The sequence below is a fragment of the Lygodium microphyllum genome, chromosome 21, assembly GCF_053477565.2.
Source record: "Lygodium microphyllum isolate KBCC chromosome 21, Lygodium_microphyllum_v1.1.10, whole genome shotgun sequence".
NCBI classification, from domain to species: domain Eukaryota; kingdom Viridiplantae; phylum Streptophyta; class Polypodiopsida; order Schizaeales; family Lygodiaceae; genus Lygodium; species Lygodium microphyllum.
In genome coordinates this window covers 25344400-25368140 of record NC_141155.1, presented here as the reverse complement: position 1 = coordinate 25368140, position 23741 = coordinate 25344400, and the positions used below count along the sequence as shown (strand labels likewise).

At 46.1% G+C, this 23741-nt stretch overlaps 1 protein-coding gene across 1 annotated transcript; it reads right to left on the bottom strand.

Moving 5' to 3' along the window:
- Window positions 1–227: 227 nt before the first annotated feature.
- Window positions 228–1261, bottom strand: PSAF (photosystem I subunit F). The gene has a single exon (XM_087661798.1). It carries the CDS (start codon window positions 1129–1131, stop codon window positions 376–378), a length of 756 nt encoding a protein of 251 aa, XP_087517924.1. The 5' UTR covers window positions 1132–1261; the 3' UTR covers window positions 228–375.
- Between the last annotated feature and the right edge of the window lie 22480 nt (window positions 1262–23741).

The window sequence follows — 23741 nt, the reverse complement described above, 5'->3', positions numbered from 1 at the left end:
CATCATCACACAATGGAGCATTGCAGCTTTATGATTTAGATTTGTGTGATGTCCACTGTGATAGGACGGTACTTACCTTTGACTAGTATGCAGCGGGATTGTGAAGTATGGAAGCATACTTGCTTCGCTACACTGTCACAGCCTTCATGCACTTGATCTTATGATCAATTCAAATTATTCGAGAACGGACATACCTTATCTCCCTCAGGAGCTTGGCTATTGGAAAATTTTAAGAAATAGAGACGATATATGAAGAAAGGCAAATAAATACATTGAAAGGAAGACATTTCCTTTCGGGGAAATCACAGGAAAAGACAAAATGATCCGTAGACAAGTAGGCAGCTAACGGAACAGGCTTGAGAGAAGGACGTCTGCTTATCTAGGAGAGACAGTAATGTTGGCGGCATCCTCAACGAGCTTGCCATTCCGGAACTCGCTGATGGCAGCTAGGGGCCAGGTGAAGCCTCTCCAAAGGAGACGAGAGGCCAAAGGTACGTCAATAATGATCTCCTTCTCGGCAGGCTTCTTAGCGGTAGCCTTGATCTCGATAAGGTAGCTTCTTCCAACCCATCCGATCCAACCAGCAATGTACAGAAAGATAATGCCAGGGTAAACGAACTCACCGAGGTGAGCCTGATCGCCGTCGACAATAAGGTGAGGCAAGCCATCGGTGCCGCAAAGGAGACCCTGCTTGCCGTAGAAGTCGAACCTGCGCTTGGTCTTCTCGATAGTGGCGTTAATGGCAAGGGCTGGAGCACTGTCAGGGGCATACTTCTCGAGCCGTTTGGTGAGCTTCTTGATGGCCTTGTCTTCGCGTTTGGCAAAGGCACTGGACTCTTTGCAAGGCGTCAAGCCGGCCACATCCGCGCTGGCGCTCTGCGGGCAGCAGGCCAAGGGAGCGGTGCTTAGGACGGCCGCCAGGGCAAGCGCTGTAGCCAGCTTGCCCCCATTCTTTGCGTCGGACTCGGCTTCATGTGAGGAAGCGGAACAGGAGAAGCGCGCCTTGACCGCAGCAGGCAGCGAGAATGTGCGGGATGAAGAGGCGAAAGTAGACCTGGAGGAGGAAAGCTCCTTCAGAGGAGACACCAGACCTGCCGGGGAGAGGGTCAAGGTAGCGGAAGCGGCCGCCATGGCTCCGCAGTTTTAGGCCTAGAAGCGAACTTTCTCTCCTGTCTGATTTTCTCGCACAGAGAGAAGGAGAGGGGCTGGAAACAGAAGGCTTGATTTGGTAGTAAACAAGAGGGTGGATGTTTTGTGAGAAGAAGGGCATGCGCGTGGATATTTGGAGGATAAGGCGATTGCGCTTGTGTCGGGTGTGTGGAGATAAGGAGCCTTTAGCCCTCATTGGCTCTTCCGCTTGTCCATTTTCCCCCGATTTTTTGTGTTGTGCTTTGATAACAATCTAGGACTAAAATGCTAGAAATACCTTCGAGAGAAGTAAGAACATTTTGTATAAGGAGAAACGATGAACTTGCAAGTTTGCAAGAATGATCAAGGCCTGGAATGGACAATTGAAATAAATTTTACTTTAAACCCTTTCTTTTAAAATTAAAATTTCAAATCAATTAATGCAATCCACATAACTCTAAACCTTAGTTTTTTACGTACATTGCTTCAAGTAGCACACATGAGATTGTACCCAACTAGCAATGTAACTTGTAATTTTGGTATAATTTTAGCTTGAAAGGTGGGAGACATGCAAATAATTACCCCTAAATGATGTGCCCAAGGCTTTTAGTGTATTCTATAAACATTCTTGCACATATTTGCTTCTATTGAGATTTTGTGTCCAACTCTATTTGGCACCCATTGCATTGTGTATACCCATGCTTGGATATTAGGTATTTTAGTGACATGGCACATGTCGCACCCTTCATTCATGCCAGCTTTGTCATATATTTGCCAATGAGTCCTTGTCTAGCTGGTAGAGGTGGGTGTGTGAGTTCCAATTGGTCATAAGATCAAATCCTCCCAATTGCTACTACACATGGTTTCAAAAGTAGCTACCATCCTTTGAGATGGTGTTTAGGTGAAATCCCGTTAAAATACATAGCCTTCAAGTTTAAAAATTCATTCTAAAAAAATTGATCATATATTTGTCCTACACTAATGTATGTTGCGAATTTCACTTTTGTGGCCTATATAGCCCCCACAATTTCACTTTCATTGCCTATATAGCCCCAACAATTTTACATACTTCATCCACACATGCAATATTACACATGTTGGGTCTTTTGACCTAGATCTCCGTTCATATATGCCTTCATTGTGTTCTCTCTCTCAAAGTTGGCCATCCTTCATTGTGCTCCAATTTCCTCTATGTTATCAAAGCATAGCATTCATCTTTGCCATAAGACTTGTGTGGACGGTGTTTGCAAGTTGTGTGTGGGAGCATTGCAGTCCAACACTATATTTCTCACAATAGAAGACATCAGAGTTGATCATGTTTACTAGTGTAGCAACATAGCATGTCTGCTAATGCAATATTATTCTCTAATTTTGTCAATCCCTATTGATTGCTTACGGCAACACGAGGCTAAATTTGCAATCCTTTTGCGGTAGGTTTTAGGCCTTCCCTCTTTACAACAGCTTTCTTAACACAATTGTCAGACACTCCAACAAGTTCAATGTGGTATACATGACGTAATGGACAATTGTATTTATGCTAGTAGTAATAGGTGACATCCTTTACTCCCTATTTTAGTACAACTTTTAGCTAATTTGTTACACTATCATTGTTTTCTAGCCCTAAATGTGCATCAAAACTTGCCCCAAATCAAGTAGTGTTTGCATTTGTGGTCTAATAATCATGTTTCAACGCTCTAACATCAAGCACCACACTCCATATCATCATCAACCTTTTAAGCAATTATCATCATCAACTTCTTCTTCAAATAGTAAGCCACCACTACTCCAAGTCAAGTGAAGAGAACATAGGAAACAAAAAAGAAGTAAAAGAAGGTGGAGAAGAGCTTCTCCCCACTAGTCCCTCAGTCTCTCCCCCACTCTCTCTTTCTCTCTCACTCAACCTCTTACCCCTTCAAGCTATGGGAGCAAGAGGTGTAGAAGAGATTAAAGCAACAAGTGAACATAGAACTTTACCCTCTCTAGTCTCTCACTCTCTCTCAAACTCTTGCCATCACTCTCAAGCTATGGAGGCTCCAGGCTTAATGGATGACAAGATAGAGGGATAGAAGCTCTAAAGTTGCACACACAAGAATGAGAGCTCTATCATGTTTACATATAATATACATAGGTTTCAATTTTAGAGTTGAGCATCCTCCACCCTTTTCCACTTGTGACCAATCCTCTCTTTTACATTCCACTTTGTGCTTGGACATGATGCCTGTAAAAATGAATTAACTTATCTCCAACCTCTACAACCATTGCAAGTCTTCTAATCATGCTTAGATTCATATTACAATTTGCATGGGAGTGAGATCAACTCCTAATTAATTTTACATATATATATGTGACTCATATCCCAAGCAATAGATGGAAAAATGTAGATATCCACCTTGCAAACTTGCAATGCCTAAAATAGTATAATGAAGTTCAAAAAATTGCATCACTTCTTTCAAAAACATTTTAGTACCAATGGTTGGCCTTTTTCACATTCTTGCCCTTTAACTCTTACTAGCTTTCCATAGTAGCTTGTTATGTCTTTGTGTTAACATTTACCTCTATTGCTAGGTCAAGTTCTAGTCCCATGCCACACTTCATCAAAGGTAGTAGAATGGAGTGGAGATCAAGGTTGTGATGGTGCATGAAACTTGGATGGAAAGGAAATGTATGAAATGCTAGTTGCTCATGAAGAAAGGAACAAGTGTTATTGCTAGTAGCTTCCAAGATTTTACTCCAAGTATATTTACAAAGACAAACATGCTCTCTTTAGGGGTGTGACTATCTAGTAGTGTAGTGGTGATGTTTGTGCAATTTGCAACTAGGAGATGGGCACAATGCAAAGGGCTGAAACTCTTGAGGTTTCTTCCACATTTGAGGACCTAGTGAACGTAAGGGTGTTTAGTGATCTATAGGGGGTGATGTGTTTGTTGAGCAAGCACAAGTACTAACTACTAGAAAATGCCAACCACTGAGCTCATCAAAGATTACATCCCAACTAATTCATAGCTCATGTATGATTGAATTATAGCATCTATAGCCTTTTCCTTTGATGCATATTCAACAAATACAAACTTCTTTACCTTGGGATCAAGCTTCTTTCTCTTCTCACATGGCACATGGACATAACACATGCAACAAAGACTTTGAAGTAAGAGATACCCAACTTTCTCCTTAAGTACATCTTGTCCACATTCTTATTATGCATTGTTGTTGTTCATTATGTAAATTTCACACTACAGTGCTTCTACCCAAATAGATCAAAGTATGTGTTTCTCATTAGAACAAAAAGTTCTTTGCGCTAACCTCTACAATACTCATGCTCTTCCTCTATGCTATACAATTTTGCTATAGTGTACATGTGTATGAAACATTTATTTGAGTGTCATGCTAATTTAAGTAACTTTCAAACTCCTTTGACATGTGTTTTCCCCTTCAATTTGAATGGTTGGTTATCCTATATCAATTCACTAATAAAGAAACTTGAGCTTTTCAAATACTTATATGTTTTCATGTATAAAATATATCCAAGTTTTCCTTATGTAATCATCCACAAAATATATCGAGGTTTTCATGGTACTTTCATCCAAGTTTTCACGCATTAAATATATCCAAGTCTTCCATTTGTAATGATCCACAAATGAGGCATAATTCTTCAACTGAGTTGAGCTAAGTTGAGAAGCCATCCACATGCCTTTATGCACAAGATTCAATATCCTTCAAGCTCTGTATGTGCCCAGCTGTCCAAGCACATTTTAGTGGTCCATCAAGAGATGAGTCTAAGTGATGCCGCCCGACACTCCCAGGGAATATTACGGGGTTTGTCTCCTAGGGCTTCTCGAGTCCGCCTTGCAACAGAGCGTTCACGACTCGAACCCACTACGACCGACCTGAAATTTGGCTTCCCAGTAGTCAAGGTCTCCTGACAACATTCTAGCGTTTTGTCTTGGACATCCTACTTTACACAAAGATACCCAAGCCGCGAAGTAGATCCATGTCGCACTTGGTTCAAGGAGAATGGAAAACGAGAGGGATGCATCGCTCAACTTCTGTACCCATAGGGTATAGTCCCATTCCGGCCCCCTAAAACGGCATGAATCGGGGTTCTAACCTAACAATACCTAAAGGTTGGTAAAACCTTGTGAGAAGCCTCCCAGTTCTTTGGGACCACCTTAGATCCGTGGGGGTTCCGTTCACCCGCTTTCCTCAGTAGGCATTCTTTAGTTATCTAATTAGATCCTATCACATTTATGTGTGACATTTAAAATCAGCTTCATTAATTAAGTATTTTAGGGAACAGGGTTCATTCGCATAATTTATGGTACAGACACGAATGCAGAGCAAGCAATCCTTTGACAAACAAGTTCAAACAAATTCCTTAACTTATCTTCACGTTAATCTTTGTCTCTTACCCATACAAGAGAAATTATGTATCCCTTCTGTCCAATAGAAGTACTTGGTCCAAATCACATGGCACCATAATTTCCATCCATTATCTAGAATAGGATCTTTCAATGCCACAGACATTGGGCTCACGGCAATCTTCAATTGCATTCCGGACTAGGCAAGGGGTGTCCAGAGCTCCACCTAACCCCAAGCGACCTAGGAGTGAGACACAACTTTCGTGGTTGGCCTTTTCAGGCCTTTTCACCACTCGACCTTCGACCCGTGAATCAACTAGTGCCCTGTCGAGTTGAAATGCAGTGTGACCCTAGAGATGATCCACCCGCGAAAAAATATAATTTCCTTAATTAATCCAATTAAGAATCAAACACAATCAAGGTAATCAACCTAATATCATTTTACAAGAAAGCATTCCTTTATCCCCATGGCAACTTGTCATCATAGACCCTCGCCATGAATTTACCATCAAACATAAGTACTTGGAATAATCATCCAAACCACATCCCAACCATCAGCTTAATGCAAAAGAATTTAGGACGTTGTTTGAACAATGGTATCATTTTTCCAAACATTGCAAGAATATTCATGATAACCTTTCCATCACCTATTTGCTCTCCCCCTTGGGATCAGGAGTGGTTCCATGTAAAATTTACTTTAACACACCCTTCTTTCGACTAAGGCATATGTTAAGGTTTCAAACACTATACAAGACATAAGTTCTATTAATCACTTACATTGATCAATAACCCACCCTTGTTCTCAACAAGTAAAGCATCGGCCTTTGACTTAGGGTTTCCTAATCCTTGTGCTCTTCATTTTCCTTGGAGTTGTTGCATCCAACCCAACCCTGAATATGATTGATAAACACAGTAGCTATTGGATTTATCTCAAGGCATCTTAATTTTAATCCTTATGATCATTATTCGTGTTAACTAGGCACAACATCAAGATCCCAATGAACTAACAATTCGAGATATTAGCAAGAGCTTGGACAAAGATCTTAGAGTTTTCAGGAATGGATTTCCTTTAGGCTAGACTGCAATCCGTCAAGCGTGCAAGCTGCAACATACCTTTAGTGGGGTGAAAAACATTACTACTAATTTGCAAGAAGGGAAAATCAACAATACCTTTATACGTTGTTTATTCTATGCATGAATTTTATAATATCTAGTCGCGGTTTTACTTCTCTTGACACGAGTACTTTGCAAACTGCATCTTTCGAATATTTAGGATGAAATTTATCCTTTCAGTTAAACCATCCTTGTGTGGCATAGTACGGTTCTAATACATCTCATGCGAAAATCAAAGCAAGCATCTATAAATTTGAAAATGCATTACTTACAACAGGTACCACAGTTGGATAGGTAGTGACATCCTCGCCCGAGGCTTCATTGCTGATTATGGGATTTTCTCCTGCTCTCGATATCCTTTGCTTCGGGGCCATTCCCAATCTTCCTCGTTCCTACACGCAACCTTCGCACGGTTTTCAGCAGTCTCTTTCCCGAGAGAGGGGGGAAACAATTGGGGGGAAGTCAACTTACGGGGTAGGGAATACACTAAGAAAAAGAAAAGTGTGTGTGGCCACCCTCTAAGGAGGGGAAGAGAAGGAGAATCTTCTAGGGGGTTCTCTCTCTCTCTCTCTCTCTCTCTCTCTCTCTCTCTCTCTCTCTCTCTCTCTCTCTCTCTCTCTCTCTTCACCATCTCCTCGTGTGTGTGGCCCACGTGTGAGAGTGAGGGATCTAGAGGGTGAAGCTCTTCACCATCTCCTCTTCTCTTCTTCTCTTCTCTTCTCTTTTCTTGCACGTGCGGCTATGGAGGATGGAGCTTGGAGATGGAGGAGGCTTGAGGATGTTTGAGCTCGCATCTAGGATCGTGGAGCTACCAAGGTGTGTGAGAGAGGAGGCAACTCGTATCGGCATCAAGGTAAGCTCACTACACTCATAGGGTCGATGGCGCGTCGGCTAGGTGAGAGATAGCCATTAGAGCTAGCTTGGAATGCTTGAAACAATAAGCGGTCCGTGGGTCTTGGTGGTTGAGCGAAGGCTCCCACATTTTGGTTCCGTTGCCGGGACCAATGGATTCAAGCTTGAGCACTTGCACGCCTCATATCGAGCATCGAAGTAAGGGATTTATCCCCAAAACGGAGCTTGAGATAGGTAGGAAGTTTGGGTGTTTTTTATCTTCAAAACAAGTAAGTATTTTGGTATATTTGTTTGTTTGATGATTGGGAAACATGGAGAAATTATTTCAATTTTTTGCTTTCAATTCTTGTTGCATTTAGAGTAGGTTAGGATTAGGAAATCGCACCGAAGAAGGGTAGGGTCTACTGTTGCAAAGCAAGGCAAAACAGGGCAAAAATCGTGCAAAACTTGGCAAAAAGCTTGTTTGTGATGCCTAAGATCGGAAAGTGAGTGATTGGGAGCATCAACACCATACCCAGAAAGGGGCATAAGAGCCAAGAGGCCAAGGTAGAGCTCATTTGTGACCTTTTCAATGAGAGAGAGAGAGAGAGAGAGAGATATCATCTAATTCGATCCGATCGCACCATCGACGAGCCTACCGCTCTATTCAGGTATATGAATCCCTTCCCCTACCCCCTAGATAGGATCTGGAGGTTTGTGCTTGATACGATTGAGTGAATCGCATGAAACGATCGAAATCATACTCTCGTTGTCGACGCTGCGCTGCTCTCGACCCATCCGAACAGTCACTTCTAGGCCAAGTCCCAGAATCGGCCCTCGGCCCTTTTTCGCTCGGCCCACTCGGCCCGAAATCCTAATCGGCCCTCGGCCCAGACCTAATCGGCCCGTCCGAGTCGAGCAGTTGGACCATCGACCAATTCGGCCCTCGACCACGTGTCATTCTCAGCCCTCGGCCCAAGTGCCTTGGCCCGTCCAAGTGACCTCGTCCGAATTGACCACTCGACCTGTCCGAGCTAACCTGTCTAAGCGACTTCATCCGAGTCCGCGCCTCGGCCCGTCCGAGACTACCCTATCCAAGTCCCAAATTCGGCCCTCGGCCCATGCGCCTCAGCCCGTCCGAGTGACCCACTCGAACCCTGCAATTCGAACCAGCTAAGTCGAGTGAAAATTTTTATCAAATTCTCAGAAATTTGACCTGATTCGACTGGAACTCAGTAACACAAACTGTCTAAAGTCCTTCTGATGCTCAGAAGTCGATTCTGGCACTTGGAATAGATGGAATCATAGGGAGCAGCCGCTTAGCAGCTTGAAGTAGGCAACAGCGAGACCCAGAGACCTAGACGCAAAGCGCTGAGCAGTTAAAACCTGATTGGCCAAGAACAAACGAGGCAACATACGAGAAAGACCCTGAACCCTATCAAGGCGGCCAGAAAATTGACCAACAAGCCTATTAGGCCCGAAACAAAGCAAGACTGCATAAGACACTTCGAGGTTGTTTACTGCACTCACTTTGAATTTCCACACTTGAATGCACTTAAAGAAATTGAAATCCTGGTTGAGCACAGGTGCACTAGGAGCAACACACACACTGAGTGACCATAAATTGAGGATTGTATTCAATAATTGAAGGAACTCACTTAGATAAACCACTCAAGGAACCCACCAGTAGAGGAGAGGACCCAAGACGTAGACAAACCATCAACGCGCAAAGTAGGACCAAGCAGGTGGCATCAACGACGTGGATCTGACAAATCCACTCAACTCGATCAATAGCTTGGTGGAGCACAACAACACGACTATGGCAGAAGAAGGCTCAGAACATGGGTCTAGTGAGAAACTCGACTTAAACGTCTTCCCGGAGGCTATCCAGAGCTGGTCAGCGGTTACGATGCGCTCGCCCGATATGAGCACCGTGGTAGGACAGCATACGCTATCATCGCAGACCTAGAACAAGAAAGGAAACTAGCCCGCAAGGCTTTGCAAAGCATAGTCGAATACAACAGGGACCAGCAGGCTAGGAGCCAAAGGCAAAGCACAGAGTTGCGTGAGGTATAGCGAGTGCTAAACTTAGCAGGAAGAAATTGAATAGACCACGAGAGAGTCCTAGAAGGAGACTTGACGTTGAGCGAGCTTCTCATGAAGCGGCTGCTAGATAACGCGGCAGCAGAGCAAAGTGCTGCGGCACTAGCAACATCTCTGCTCACAGGATTAGGAGCGAACCAAGGCTCAAAGAGCCAGTCTAAAATCCCTATCGTTGCCAAGCAACTCGACAAATACCAACGCCATGACTATCCATACAGCCTTGTAGAGCAATTTGAACAAGTCTGCAAAGCCAACGGCCTCAACCACCTGACTCAACGCTCTCAAGCGTTCGGGCTCTGCTTAGGTGATAAAGAAAGGACTTGGTGAAAGGTAAGAAGGATCGAAGCTTGCACACGAGCTATGGCGGGAGAGCAAGAGCAAGAAAGAGAGAGACAAGAAATGGGAACTCCAACAGTCACAATGTGTGACCGGGCCTTCCTTTATTCAAACTGTCACTAAAAGAATAAAGAATAAAGTGACGTGACAGGCGCCCGCCACCTGCAGTGTGCAGTGGCGGGTACTGTCAATGTAGTAATACACGGGGCGGCACGGTGGAGGCGCCTTTACCCCCAACAACCTCCCACTTAAAGGCGAATCTGCCCTAGTAAGAGAGAAAAGAAAAAAGAAAAGATAGTACAAATGTACATAGGTACAAGGGATGAGGAAAGTCAACATCTCATCCAATGCCCATCAATCTCCTGAGGAAGGCAAAGCACTCAGTAGTGAGGCTTTTCGTGAGCAGATCTGCAGGATTCTCATCAGTGGAGATCTTGACAAGGTCAACAGACTTGTCCTCCACAACACCACGTATAAAGTGATACCTCACCTCAATGTGTTTTGTCTTCGCATGGAAGACCGGATTCTTAGCCAACTAAATGGCACTCATAGAATCCGAATGCAGTGTAGGTATAGCATCAATCCCAAGGTCAGCAACTAGACGGCCTAGCCATATGGCCTCCTTGCAAGCCTCAGTGGCTGCAACATACTCGGCCTCAGTGGTAGACAAGGCCGTACACTTCTGAACCCTGGACATCCAAGAGACAACCTCTCCAGCATAGGTGAATACATAGCCAGAAGTGGACTTCCTACTATCTGCATGTCCTGCATAATCGCAGTCAGTGTACCCCACGACCCCTGTATCCTGGCTGCCATAGCAAATACACATATCTGCTGTGCCCTTCATGTACCTCATGATACCCTTCATGGCATCCCAATGTCTGCTACCAGGTGTAGCCATATAGCGTGCCACAACACCAGCTGCATGTGCAATATCTGGACGAGTGGCTATCATGGCATACATCAAACTGCCCACGGCTGAAGCATAAGGGATCTTGGCCATCTCATCTGTCTGCGGACAATCAGCCTGTGATACCTTCACATAAGAAGGTAATGGACAGCCAATAGGCTTTACGTCCTGCATGCGGAAGCACTCAAGGACTTTATGAATGTACTCCCGCTGTGAGAGATACAAAAGCCCCTGATGCCTATCGCGCTTAATGCGCATCCCAAGTATATGTGAGGCCTGTCCCAAATCCTTCATCTCAAAGCTCTTCTTCAGCTGAGATTTAAGACCATATCATCAACATAGAGTATCAAGATAAGCAAACTGCCATCACGGGCTTTCTGTGTAAAGACACGGATCCATAGCACTCCTGCTGTAGCCCTGTGACTGCATAAAGGCATCAAACTTATGATACCATTCCCTAGGTGCCTGCTTCAAGCCATACAAGCTCTTCTTCAACTTGCACACTAGGTGCTCCCTGCCAGGTTCTGCAAAGCCCTTAGGCTGATCCATATAGATCTCATCATGCAAGTCCCCATGTAGAAAAGTCGTCTTGACATCCATCTGATATAGATCTAAGTCAAGCTGTGCAACCAAAGCCAAGACTAAGCGTAGGGTGGTCATCTTAACCACAGGAGAGAATACCTCATCAAAGTCCACACCATGTTCCTGCTTAAAACCCTTTGCTACCAATCTAGCCTTATATGCCGGCTTGGGGTGTCCAGGGGTACTTTTCAGCTTGTACACCCACTTGCATGGCAAAGCCTTCTTGCCCTTAGGCAAGGTAACCAAATCCCAAGTCTCATTCTTATGCAGGGAATCTATCTCAGACTGCATAGCCCTCTCCCAGGAGTGACTGTCACCCCTGCACATAGCCTCATCATAAGTGAAAGGCTATCCTGCATCTGTAACCAAAACATAATGCATAGAGGGCTGAAATCTGTCAGGTGGACATCTGTCTCTAGCAGACCGTCTCACCGCAGGCTCTGCTGCCTGTCTAACTGCATGTCCAACACCCTGGCCCTGTGGAGGAACTGCTACTGCAGGCTGTACTATTGGCTATGCTGGAGCTCTAGGCTCCTCCTAAAATATCACTCTGCGGATCTCAACCACCTTCTCAGGCTGCCTGTGCATCTTGTCTTCATGGAAGACGACATCATGGCTGCGTACTATTTTCCGCGCCTGCGGATCCCATAGGCGATAGCCCATCTCTCCTGACTCACCATAGCCAAGGAATATGCATTTAATGCTCTTTGGATCCAATTTACTCCTCTTGTCCTTGGGTACATGGCAGAATGCCTCACATCCAAAGACACGGAGATGCACATAAGAGGGTGGCTTACCAGCCCAAACTTCCTCTGCAACCTGGAAATCCAATCCACTGGAAGGCGATCGATTTATGACATGCACTGCCGTACTAACTGCCTCAGCCCAAAAACTTTGGGGTAGGCCTGCATGGCTAAGCATAGAGCGCACACGCTCCTGAATAATCCTGTTCATGCGCTTAGCCAAACCATTCTGGGGTGGGGTGTAAGGGGTGGTCAACTGACGCTTAATACCCCTGTCATCACAAAACTGCTCAAAAGCATGAGAGACATATTCTCCCCCATTGTCAGTCCTAAGGCATTTCAGCCTACACCCAGTCTGGTTCTCAACAAGAGCAAGCCAACGCTGAAAGACTGCCAAGACATCGGACTTTTGCTTTATGGGATAAGCCCACACTTTCCTAGAAAAATCATCAATGAAGGTAACAAAGTACTTCGCGCCACCCATAGACATGCAAGGCATAGGCCCACAAACATCGGAATGCACCAATGCCAAGGGCTCACTCATGCGTGGCCTACCCAATTTCTTATGCGTAGACCTATTCTGCTTACCATAAAGACAATGATCACACGAGTCAAAACATGCATAATCCAAAGGCGGAAGATACTGCAAACCAGATAACATTTTCATTCCCTTCAAAGACATGTGCCCTAAACGAGCATGCCAAAGTGATACATGTGGGATAGAACCCACTGTCAAAACATGGTCAACTGAGGACCCAGATACAACAAGAGGATAGAGGCTGCCAGCCTTGGCGCCTCTAGCAAGCACAAGTCTGCCACGAGTAATCTTCCAGGCAGAATCCCCAAAACATACATGAAATCCTGCATCATCCAGCTATCCTGCAGACATAAGACTGCGCGTAAGCACAGGTACATGACGTACATCCCTAAGCAAAAATGAACTGCCAGTGGAAAACTGCAACTGAATATCACCCATGCCCACAATGTCAAGAAACCTGTCGTCTCCAAGTCTGACTGAACCAGATATAGTGCGGTAAGAGTGGAACCACTCACGGTAAGGCATCACATGGAAGGATGCTCCTGAATCCAATAACCAGCACTATGCATACATATTAGATGTGAAGCATCAGAAGAACTAGCTGCAAGTATGAAGCATCAGAAGAACTAGCTGCAAGTATAAACTCATCACCACCATTGGACTCCTTAGTCTGCGTGACATTAATTTCCTCAATCTTGACGCTGGACTTCGCAGGTACTATGCTGCGATCAGAGGACTTCTCCTGCACTTTATCTTTCCCCTTATCCTTGCACTTCTCATTGTGCAACTCATGACACTGTGGTCTAATATGGCCCTTTTTCGCACAATGATGACAAGTGACATTTGCATTGCGCCCACGCGACTTGCCATGAGATTTAGACCGACCCTTCTGCGAGTCACGGCCACGGTTATTACCACGATCATTCCTGTCATTCCTGCCTCTAACTGTCAAAGCATGACTACCACGAGAGGCATCCAAGTTTTTGCGATTCACCTCTTCCTGAAGAAGAGCACTCTCAACATCTGCCAATTTTAGAGTAGCACTAGAGGCACAAAGAGCAGTGCGGAATACATCCCATGACTCATTCAGAGGCCCAAGCAAGAAAAGAGGAGTTACTTCCTCTCCAAAGGTGATATCCTGCGAAGTCAGGTTCTTCAGTATAGCATGGAACTGGCTCAAGTGAGCAGACATAAACACATTATCCTTCATGCGTAGATCCATAAGCTGCTTCAACCAGTACATCTGACTCACCGGACTTTTCTTATCATAAAGATTCTTGATCTTATTCCATAGATCCCATGCACTCTGTGCTTCCTCAAATACATTATAATGTACCTGTTCAGTGAGAGACAATACAATCGTGGACTTGCATAGCTCATCAAGTTCAAGCCAGTCGTCATTGTCCATAGTTTCAGGCTGCTCCCCACTCAACCGAAGTGGCTTAATCTAAGATTTCTGCACCAAGACCTGCCAAATTTGACTCTTCCAATAAGAGTAGTTGGTACCATCCAACTTTGTAATGTTAAAGATGGCACTATCATGCGAAGATGATGCCATTATGCAGGCTGGAAATGCCCAAACAGTCCAAAACTGCTTGCTATTTTACTGCAAAAACTGCCCAAAAATGACCAAAACGGGGTCCAAAGGGCAAGCAAAGTGTGCCAAAAGTTGCTGCCCACTTAGTACTAGGTGCGGTACACCAAATCAAGATATTTCAGCATGAAAAGTACACCTCAGTCCACCAATAACTGCTTGCTGTAATAAATTGCAGGTATGCAGTCTAGAGAGCAAACTGTCCCAAAATAGGATCCAATGTCAAGCAAACAATGCTAGGTCCAAAGCCGGCATGAAACGGACATAAGCAAGGCCAATGACAGTGAAAAGAACATGAACTCAACACCGAAGCATGTCAAAATAACATCTGCTAGTGAAAGGTACACCCCCATACACTCTAGGCAAAGTGTTCCTGTAACTGCCAAAACCTGACACAAATAGGTGTCTGCTCAAAGAGAAAGATCCAAATATGAGACTCAGCTCATAAGCATCCTGTGAACCAAGAGTACATCAATGCATATCCATAAAGATCGGAGTATGATCCCAAAGTCTCAATGCGTATGTAGCTGCTCAAGACATAAACTGCTCCAAATACATGTAAGTGCTCCAATAGCATGCAACTGTCAAAGGTCAAGCAAGCATGTAAAATGCTCCCACTGGCACAAAAGGCGTACAAAGCAAGCTCAAAAGCTCAAACAACCCAAGAGAAAGCACCAGTGATAAGTGACCCTGTCAATGCATCAAGCGCATCCAAGAGAGCATGACATACATGAAGCACTGGTCGTATTAACCATGAAGCAATACATAAGCCCAAATAAGCTCTTGGTCAACTCAATGACATCCAAATAGCAACCAAGATCAGTGATCAAGTAAGCCAGGAATGCTCAAATACATCCAAATCCAAGCTCCAAATGTCGGTATGGCATACACGAACCAAATAGCATATGTCACGAACCAAAGCATGTAATGCAAAAGCCTAACTGTCACAAGCAGAGACATGAGGCATAGGCGGTCCACGAGCATGTCAAGTCGGTCCAAATGCCAGTGAAGACGGAGCTAATGCGAAGCTCAAAAGCATCCCATAATCTCATACATATGCTCCAAGTCGTCCCCAAATGTCAGAGACATCATGCCAAAGCTCAAAGCATACATCCGGTATCAGTAGGTAAGTGCCAAAGCATGTAAAGTACCTTCAGCCCACTGTTATTCTAGCATGTATTTACTATTCTAAACAGTAGATTTCAGCCCCGAATTCAAGCCAAAATCATGGTCAAACCAAATGCATACATCCCCAATCCATCCGGGTAGGAAGTAGACCGCATACAGGCATCAAATAGCTCCAATGGAATGAGGCATAAGCAACAAATGTCAGTGTCAGGGGTGCTGCCCTATTTCCAGCACTGTTATGCAGTGAATGACAGTTTCAAAACTGAGAATGATCAGCTCCCAACCTCAATGTCAAGCCAAAGCATCAAAATGACATCCAAAAATGGCTCAAATGCCCTCCAAATAGGCCAATGATGAGTGCTCCATGAGCAACAAAGCATTCAGCTGTAAAACGTGGAGGTCAAAGTCTGAAAATGGGCGCCATATTCAGCGTGTTGAGGCCTGGAGTGCTGCTGCCAATCACGTGGAGTTAGGATGGTTGGGGGGGGCTCAATGATGGCCCAAGGTAGGCACGTACCAAGCCATGAAGGCCCAATGCAAAGGGGAGGGAAGATATGAGCTATGGAGCTCAAGAAGAGTGGCTGCCCTTTGTTCCTGCCATGTTTCAAACTGAGAATACACTCAAACGCCTACAAATGCTGAAGCAATACCTCAAGGGCAAGGCCCTAATGAAGCTCAAGAAGGCCGGGATGGAGCTCGGGAAGCCGGGGAGAGTCGGGAGCTCGAGAGGTCGGCTATGGCTGCCGGGATGGAGACCCAATGTGTGAAGCGAGTCAATGCGAAGGTCAGGAAGCACCGAGTCGAGCTCGAGCAAGAGAATGCCAAAGCTCTGATACCAGTTGAAAGGTGAGAAGGATCGAAGCTTGCACACGAGCTATGGTGGGAGAGCAAGAGCAAGAAAGAGAGAGACAAGAAATGGGATCTCCAACAGTCACAATGTGTGACCGGGCCTTCCTTTATTCAAACTGTCACTAAAAGAATAAAGAATAAAGTGATGTGACGGGCGCCCGCCACCTGCAGTGTGCAGTGGCGGGTACTGTCAGTGTAGTAATACACGGGGCGGCACGGTGGAAGCGCCTTTACCCCCAACAGTTGGTGTACAAGCCTAGATGCCGCAGAATGAGCCAACTTCAGTGGCCTCAAGGATCTCTTCATCAAGAGATTTGCCGACCCTGGATACTCCGACAATTTGCTAGTACGCTTGATGAACGTCAAGCAGAAGGAGAAGGAGGACGTTCACGACTACGTAACCCATGTGAGGAGTCTCTTCAAGAGAATCCCTATGGGCAAGCGACCGACGGAAAGAGCAGTTTTGATTGTATTCCTCAGCGGAATTTGAGATGAGTTATATAAGGCTTTGGCATGCAATTCGAGCTTGCAGCGAGACACACTAGCTAGAGTGTTTGAGGAAGCCATCAGAGTTGATGATCAATTGAAAGAGCGGAGCTCCAGGAGCTCGAATCTAGAAGAGACCAGCCCGCAAAGCTCAGAAAGAGCATCAGCCTCTAGTGAGCGATTGGTCTCATCATCCCAAGATAAAGGGAAGGCCACCGAGACGAATCAAGACTTGGCTGATGTAAATATGGAGTTAGCCAGGTTGCAAGAAATGCTGAGATGACCAACACGCCCACACGTCCAATGCATGTACTGTGGTGGAAACCACTTACTAGCCAAGTGTCAATACCCTAGGTCAAGAACTTGTGCTAACTACGGTAGGTTCAGTCATGACATCACACATTGTAGATTACCAAGAAGACTTCCGTATTCACAACCCTACGGCCAACCTTACCTAGCGAACAGGCCGCAGCCATTCTTCGGAAGGGGAGCCCCATTAGCCCTTCCTGCGCCGCCTAATGACACTAAGCCAGTTGTTCCTAGGATGGACATAAACCCTACTGGCATACCCAGACCACCTGGTCCTTACGTGACCCATCCACCAAGCGATGCTCCAGTCCACTACATAGAAGAACCAAATGAGGAAGAAACTTACATATGCCCTTACGTCTCGCATGATGATGAGGGCAACGCTGTCCTCATGGATTATTGCCCCATGCCGGTGATGGCATTAGGAAGAGGATGAGGTAGAGGCCTAGGAATGCAGACGCAGGATCCAATCACCTGTAGGACTTGTGGTCACCCAGGTCATGTCTCATCACGCTGCCCTGAAAGGGAGTAGCAAAATAGAGACAAGGCTGACCAAAGGTGTGGTGAGTGCGGAATCACTCATCTCTTTGTCGATTGCCCAAAGCGAAAGCCGTCTTCTAGCTCAGCCAACATACCATCTGTCCCATTGGGGCTGTTTGGAGTCGAGAACCTCGATGGGGAGGCAACACCTATTTCGTTATGGGTCATGACACGTGCCCAGACAAAGCAGGCCGGCATATCACTACCAGGACCTAGCAATCTTGACGCAGTCTCAATAGGGAAGAAAAGTTGCAGGCGGAAGAAGAAGAGGTCGGAAGCTAAAATTGCACTAAAAATGGAGAGTGCTACAACTTTGCCTGCTAGAAAGAAGGTCTCTGATGCAGAGGCAGAGACTTCAACCCCTAAGACGGCCAAAAAGGGAAGCGCTAAGGTAGGGGAATACCCACATCCGATGCGACAGTTAGAGGCCATAGAAAAAGTGAAGGAATGGGTGAAGGAGGCTCAAGAGCATCTAAAATACGCTGAGCCCATCATAGAGGATGAAATCGATGACCTCTCCAGCATAAGCATGCCAACCTCACCTCCTCAACCAAAGTCGAGAGAAGCAACTGCACCACAAGTAGTGCCGCTAAGGTCAAGCCTTGGTGCTACAGGGCCATGGTTCAATCATGGCCGCCGGTCAAGACGATCCAGGTTAGGAGAGAGATGAGCACCCAACGATCTCCTGACCACATTGGTAACGACCCCTATAACACTTAGCCTGGGAGATCTGCTTAGGCAGCATCCCACCCTATGGCAAGATCTTAAGCAGTGGGTTGAAGGGTCATGAGAACAGGTCATGGCAGACCCTCATGACCATGATGTAGAGACGCAAATACCGAGTTTGACGCTGCACTCTATGCCTAAATCCTTACATGTCAATGCCTTCTGGGAAGGTTCCGAGATGCATGTGGTCTTACCGGTTCTAGCCTTAGGCGATACAACAAGAAAGGGGATTGTGGACACGGGAGCTGGGGCTAGTGTGCTTAGCCACGCGGTGCTTCAGACTTGGGGAAACCCGCCTGTCGAAACTGCTAGGTTTAATGTCACATTAGCAAACGGTATGAGAGTCAAGCCATTCGGGGTGCTTAAGAATTGGTCAGTGAAGATCGCACATGTCCAATTCTCTGTGGACTTTATAGTCATGAAGGGAGTGGACTACGATATCCTATTAGGCCGACCCTAGATGCGCAACGCTAGAGTCATCGAAGATTGGGGTAACGGCTTGATCTTCCTTGGCAATAGAATGGACGCTGTGAGAATAGAGATGGACACTTGGGAGACCTCGCCGGTCGACTTAGATGCCATCTCCGCTATGCTTAAGGGTAACACCCAGGTTAAGAAGTCCTATGGGCCCCTGACCAAGTATATCCCATGTCCAGAGGACGAGCGGGATTGGATGCATGTTCTCACTACAATCGACCTGCCATTCTCTGATCACAAGGCGTATGAGCAGGCCATCAAAACAATCGGCAAGCCTAACGACACGCCCTCCGCACCAGTCTACATGATGGCAGGAACACTTCGGGGGAAACCTAAACCTGTCAACTTCCAAGTCCCAACCAACAAAAGGGAACTCCAGGAGATACTAGAATACTTAACGGACAAGCTAGCTAGAAATCTAGCTGCCAACTTCAAACCACTCCAAGATCTCCTAGATGAACCCAAGTGGCAATGGACCAGAGTGCATGACTTAAACCTCATGTATAACTGGGCCCTAGTTCCTGATCAATGACAAGAGATACCCTAGGAGACGACGAGCAGTCTGACAAAGAGGAGACTAACGATGAATACGAAGACTGCCAATCCTTTAGTGATGAAAGTGAGGGTGAGGTAGACACCGTGGAGTACGACACTGAAGGGCAAGAAATAGAGCAAATACGAGCAGACTCCAAGCCGCTGAAAAAGAGTATCTTCAGGATAAAGCGGGGAGTCATGCGCATGGAATGTGATCGTGCCTGGTTGGAACACGTAGGGGCCATAGATCTTGAGCAAGCCGGCGTAGCCCAGCCAGGAACGACATCAGTGCTTAGGATAGAGTCGCCGTCCTAACTGTGCCCACCAGGGGAGACCACCTCTTCTAGCAACGGCGGGGAATTCAACTCTGAGTCGAAGATTAGTTCGGATAGTGATCTAGAAATCCCTAGGCCATCGCACCAAGGGGGATCTACCCATCCACCTGAGGCGCAAACGATTAAGGAAGAAAAAGGTAAAACAACCCAGGGATACACAAACAGAAGAACAACGAAAACCGTAGGACCTCCCTAAACGATTTACGAAATTCACAAAAGGGGATAGGGTAGTAGTTCTATTAGGTGCCAAGTGTCAAGGGCAAACGAGCAAACCAATTGAGGGACCAACCAAGGTCAAGGAGATGAACCTAGCCCAGGAAGGGGAAACACCCCGACTAGTATTCATTGCCGATGACTTGACTGAGGAAGAAGAAATGAGTCTTGTTGCTCTCTTGCAAGAGTACATAGACGTGCTCGCCTGGTCCTTAGAAGAGCTTAAGGGGGTAGATCCGAGTGTCATGACTCACAACATACCCATGGCACCAGACGCAACACCGGTCAAGCAGCGACCATACCCTATGAATCCAAAACACGCTCATGCTATCAAAGAGGAGATTGATAAGCTGATGAGAGCAGGATTCATTTATGAAATTGAACAGGAAGATTGGGTGTCACCCATAGTCATCATGATGCAGAAGAATGGAAAAATCCGAGTGTGCATCAATAACAAGAAGGTGAACGCTGCTACTAAGATGGACAACTATCCATTGCCGTACACCGAGCACATGCTTGAGAGAGTAGCAGGCAAGGAAGCCTATAGTTTTCTGGACTGCTTCTCAGGGTACAACTAGGTGCAAGTGCATCCTACGGACTGCCTTCGCCACTGAGTGGGGCATCTTTGCTTACATAGTCATGCCCTTCAGGTTGACGAATGCCCCTGCCACCTTCCAACGCCTCATGTGAACCATCTTTAAAGACATGCTTCGCAAGGAGTTGAAAGTCTTGTTGACGACCTCTATGTTCACTCGACTTGGATTGAACACTTAGACTTTGAGCGGTGTCGCTTATATCGTCTCTCCTTGAACCCCTTAAAGTGCCAGTTTTGGGTAAAGCATGGATGCATCTTAGGGCATGTGGTGTCGAAGAATGGCATTGCCATTGACTTTTCGAAAGTCAGGGTTATTGTCGACCTTCCATCCCCAATCAACTACAAGGGACTTCAATGCTTCCTAGGCCATATGGGGTACTATCAGCGGTTTGTACTGAACTATGCATTGATCGCGAGACCCTTGTACAAGCTACTGATCGTCTTCGAATGGACCGAGGCATACCAACGAGCATATGAAGAGTTGAAAAAGTCTCTAACCACAGCACCAATCCTACGAGCCCCAAATTGGACCATTACTTTCCACGTGCATATTGATGCTTCTAAGTTTGCTGTGGGGGGCAGTGTTGTGCCAACCTGGCAAACACAACTTAGACTATCCAGTGAGCTTTGCTAGCAGACAACTCACTGAGAAGGAAATGAACTAATCGACGACTGAAAGAGAAGGGTTAGCCATGGTGTTTGCTATGAAGAAATTCTGACACTATCTATTGGCCACACCTTTTACCTTTTTTGTGGACCATCAAGCCCTGCTCTACCTAGTAAACAAACCTTGTGCTACAGGATGCATAGCTCGGTGGCTCCTTCTGCTCTTGGAATTCGACTTCTCCGTGGTTGTATGAAAAGGAAAACAACACTACATGGTTGACCATATGTCCTGCATTCCCACGGGAGAGGCCACTCGACAAGGCATTGTCGACGAATTACCCGATGCCCATCTCTTTAACCTGTCCAGCGAAAGAGATTTATTCAAGGCTGATCTAATGCCATATTGGGTGGATGATATAGTCCAAGTGCTTAAACACAGACTACCTGATCGACCGATAGAAAAAGCCCGACTTAGGCAATTAATCCTTAAGATCTAGCCCTATCAGCTGATCGTAGGCCAACTCTACAGGCTGGGGCAAGACGGATTGCTGTGCAGATGCGTATGCGAATATGCGATGCACGATGTGCTCTCTGAGATGCACGGTGGCATTGCTGGAGGGCACTTTAGCAAAGACACGATAGCACGAAAAGTGTTGCAATCTCAACTATGGTGGCCCACGCTTTTCCGCGATGCAGCCTGATTCATCAAGCATTGTGACGAGTGCAATGGACAAAAGTCCCAATTTGCAAGGACCAGATGGAATTGACCCTTGTTATCGCACGATAACCCTTTGAAAAATGGGAAATTGACTTCATAGGACCCATCAGACCTACTGCCCAATATTCACAGGCCAAGTACATCATTGTGGCCGACTACCTCACGAAATGGGTAGAGGCAAGGGCGACACAAAAAAAACGATGCTAGGATGACTGCCAAGTTCTTATGGGAGTAGGTGATCTTACGATTCAGCTACCCCATCGAACTGGTCAGTGATCAAGGCACACACTTCATCAATGAAGTGATAGCACATCTCCTGTCCACCTTTCTAATCATCCATTGATGCTGTAGGCCCACAAATCAGTCACGACCGTTGGCCAGGACAATCCGGTGTAGGAGAGGGACAAGCAACTGACAGCCTCCTTACCACGCTAGTGACCACCCCAATGACATTAAGCCTAGGAGACCTGCTTAAGCAGCATCCCACCCTATGGCAAGACCTCAAGCAATGGGTCGAGCAGTCACGAGAACAAGCTGCAAATCTGCATGATCAAGATGCAGAAACACAAATACCGAGTCTAACACTACACTCTATGCCAAAATCCTTGCACGTTAATGCTTTTTGGGAAGGCACCGAGATGCATGCAGTATTACCAGTCCTAGCCTTAGGGGATACAACGAGAAAGGGGATCATAGACACGGGAGCCGAGGTTAGTGTGCTAAGCCACACAGTACTACAAACCTGCAGAAACCCACCTATTGAGACTGCTTGGTTCAATGTCACATTAGCAAACGGCATGAGGGTGAAGCCATTCGGGGTACTTAAAAATTGGCCAGTGAAAATCACAGGTGTCCAGTTCTTTGTCGACTTTATAGTCATGAAGGGGGTGGACTACGATGTCCTGTTAGGCCAGCCCTGGATGTACAATGCCAGAGTTATCGAAGATTGGGGTAACAACTTGATATTCTTAGACAATGAGATGGAAGCTGTGAGGGTGGAGATGGACACTTGGAAGACCTCACCAGTCAACTTGGATGCCATCTCCGCGATGCTCAAGGATGACGGTCAAGTCAAGAAGTCTTATGGGTCCTTGACCAAGTATATCCCATGCCCAGAGGATGAGCGGGATTGGATGCATGTCCTTGCTACAGTCAATCTATCATTCTCGGATCAAGAGGCATATGAGCAAGCCATCAAGATGATGGGCATGACCGATAGCACGCCCTATATACCAGTTTGCATGATGGAAGGAACCCCTCTTGGGAGACCTAAACCCGTCACCTTCCAAGTGCCAGGCAACAAGAGAGAACTCCAGGAGGCTCTGGAATACTTAATAGACAAGCTGGCTGACAATTCAGCAACAAACTTCAAACCACTCCAGGATCTCTTAGGCGAGTCTAAGTGGCAATGGACCAGGGTGCATGACTTGAACCTTATGTACAACTCAGCCTTAGTCCCGGATCAACGACGAGAGAGATACCAAGCCCTACGAGATGATGAGCAGTCTAACGTAGAGGACTTTGACAACAAGTATGAAGGCTGCCAATCCTTTCGTGATGAAAGTGAGGGTGGGATGGACTTGGTAGAATACGACACTGAGGGACATGAAATAGAATAAATACGAGCGGACTCCAAGCCGCAAAAGAGAAGTGCCTACAGGACAAAGTGAGGACTCATGCACATAAATTGTGATACACCTAGTTAGAACACATAGGAGCCATAGACCTTGAGCAAGTAGGCCTAGCTCAACCAGGAGTGACACTAATGCTTAGGGCAGAATAACCATCTGAACTGCGACCACCAGGGGAGACCCCCTCTTCTAGCAAAGACGGTGAGTTCAACTCTGAGTCGGTGGTAAGCTCGGATAGTGACCCAGAAATACCTAGGCCACCCAAGACCCGACGCACAACAGGGGACCTACCTGTCCACCTGAGGCGCAGACTATTGAAGCAAGGAAGGGCGAATGAACCCAGGGGAACAGACAAACAATG